The following is a 1,493-nucleotide window of genomic DNA, read 5'->3' on the forward strand; positions in this document are numbered from 1 at the left end:
TCACACACATTTATCCCCTGCACCTGGGGGCGGTTCCTTTTCCACCTGGTGTGTTCAAACCCATTCTCATTGGTCTGTCGTTGGCACGGTTACATGTTGAGCGCATCTTCGCTGTCCAATGAGGAAGGACATGGCTCTAAACTCTGCCCCTTTGGGGTAGTTTCGGTCCCAGATCAAAAGGTTCTATCATTCAGATGTGAAATTCTAACAAAAATACAGTTAATCAACATTCTATTTTATAAGCCTAGTCTAAGACACCAGGGGGTAGGAGACAGAAGGTTACTTCCTGGTGTGAGGGAAAAGGCTTCTTTAAATGCCAGACTTGACCTGATCAATTTCTTTTGAGTCAGAGGTGAGAGACAATAGGGCCGTCTTGACCTCTTCACAGAGACAAAATGCATATTTTATAACAGAAATACATTGTTGTCATAAACAGAAATACATTGTTTTCAAAACATTGGTTTAACTTTTTATAACTCAACACCCTCAATGTTAAAACATCCAAATTTCTTAACAGAAATGAAACACGATTACAGCCAAGTACAAAAACGTTTTTTTGGTCTCTAGCTAATTTCATTGCTTTATGACAACTTTACAGAGGTGAATTTGTATACACTGATCCCCCGTTTTAAAGCTATTAGGGTTATGAAAACCCTAATTTTAACTAAACCAAGTATCCTATTTTACATACGTTACATGTCTGACATTTGAAACAAAGCAAATCTGTTAAAAATTAAGTAAGAAATCAAATTTTATACATATTTTAATTAATTGTGAATAGACTTGCCTCGATAGACACAGGAGGCACATCTACTCCGTCCCAATATGGAGGTCGCGTCGACGTATTGCTCCAATGAACGGTGCAAAATACCAGCTTGTCTGCTGACATGGTACGTTTTTAGACGTTTTTTTAAATAGAGACATTTACTTTTAAGTTAACCGCGACAAAGTTTTGAATATTAGAAATGAAGGTGAGAAATATAGCTACTATACTTTATGGACTGCGGTGTTTTATTCAGGCACTGTTTTAACAGCCACTAGCGTTGTGTCTAGAGAGGACCCTGCAGTCCACCATGGCGGCGCCCGGTGGAACTTTAAACTGTGAGGACTTTTCAATGTTTCAGGTAATTTTAACGAAGGATTAATCGATCAGTGCTAACTTGTCACGGATTCGCAGCGATCCGAATCGTAACCGTGTGAAAGTTTACATCTCGTGTTTATTTTTGTGTAAACCAGTGGTTGAGTGACTCCAGATCCTAATGGTCACACGTTTTGCTTTGAAGGAGCCAGGCTGGATCAGCAGGACTGAAAACAGACAGCATATGGTCTGAAAGTCACTGTCACGGGTCTCCAGATAAACATACCCGGCCAGCATGTGATCCATGACCTGTTAAAGTTGTTTAAAGGTCCCATATTATGCTCATTTTCAGGTTCATAACTTGTATCTTGGGTTTCTACAAGAACATGCCCCCTTTAATGTAAATATATATATA

The 1,493-nt window shown here is 39.2% G+C and overlaps 1 protein-coding gene across 2 annotated transcripts in view; it reads left to right on the top strand.

Moving 5' to 3' along the window:
* The first annotated feature begins 883 nt into the window (after positions 1-883).
* Positions 884-1,493, top strand: part of mix23 (mitochondrial matrix import factor 23) — a 3,215-nt gene continuing 2,605 nt past the window's right edge. The window contains exon 1 of one of the 2 annotated variants that reach the window (XM_032504285.1): positions 884-1,101. Coding sequence is in view for 1 of the 2 variants with exons in the window: in XM_032504284.1 (XP_032360175.1) it covers positions 1,074-1,124 (51 nt within the window). In the remaining variant the exon portion in view is untranslated. Of the gene's footprint in view, positions 1,125-1,493 lie in introns of both variants that reach the window. The other variant, XM_032504284.1, reaches the window with a different exon arrangement.

Source organism: Etheostoma spectabile, chromosome 22, assembly GCF_008692095.1.
Source record: "Etheostoma spectabile isolate EspeVRDwgs_2016 chromosome 22, UIUC_Espe_1.0, whole genome shotgun sequence".
Classification (NCBI taxonomy): Eukaryota; Metazoa; Chordata; class Actinopteri; order Perciformes; family Percidae; genus Etheostoma; species Etheostoma spectabile.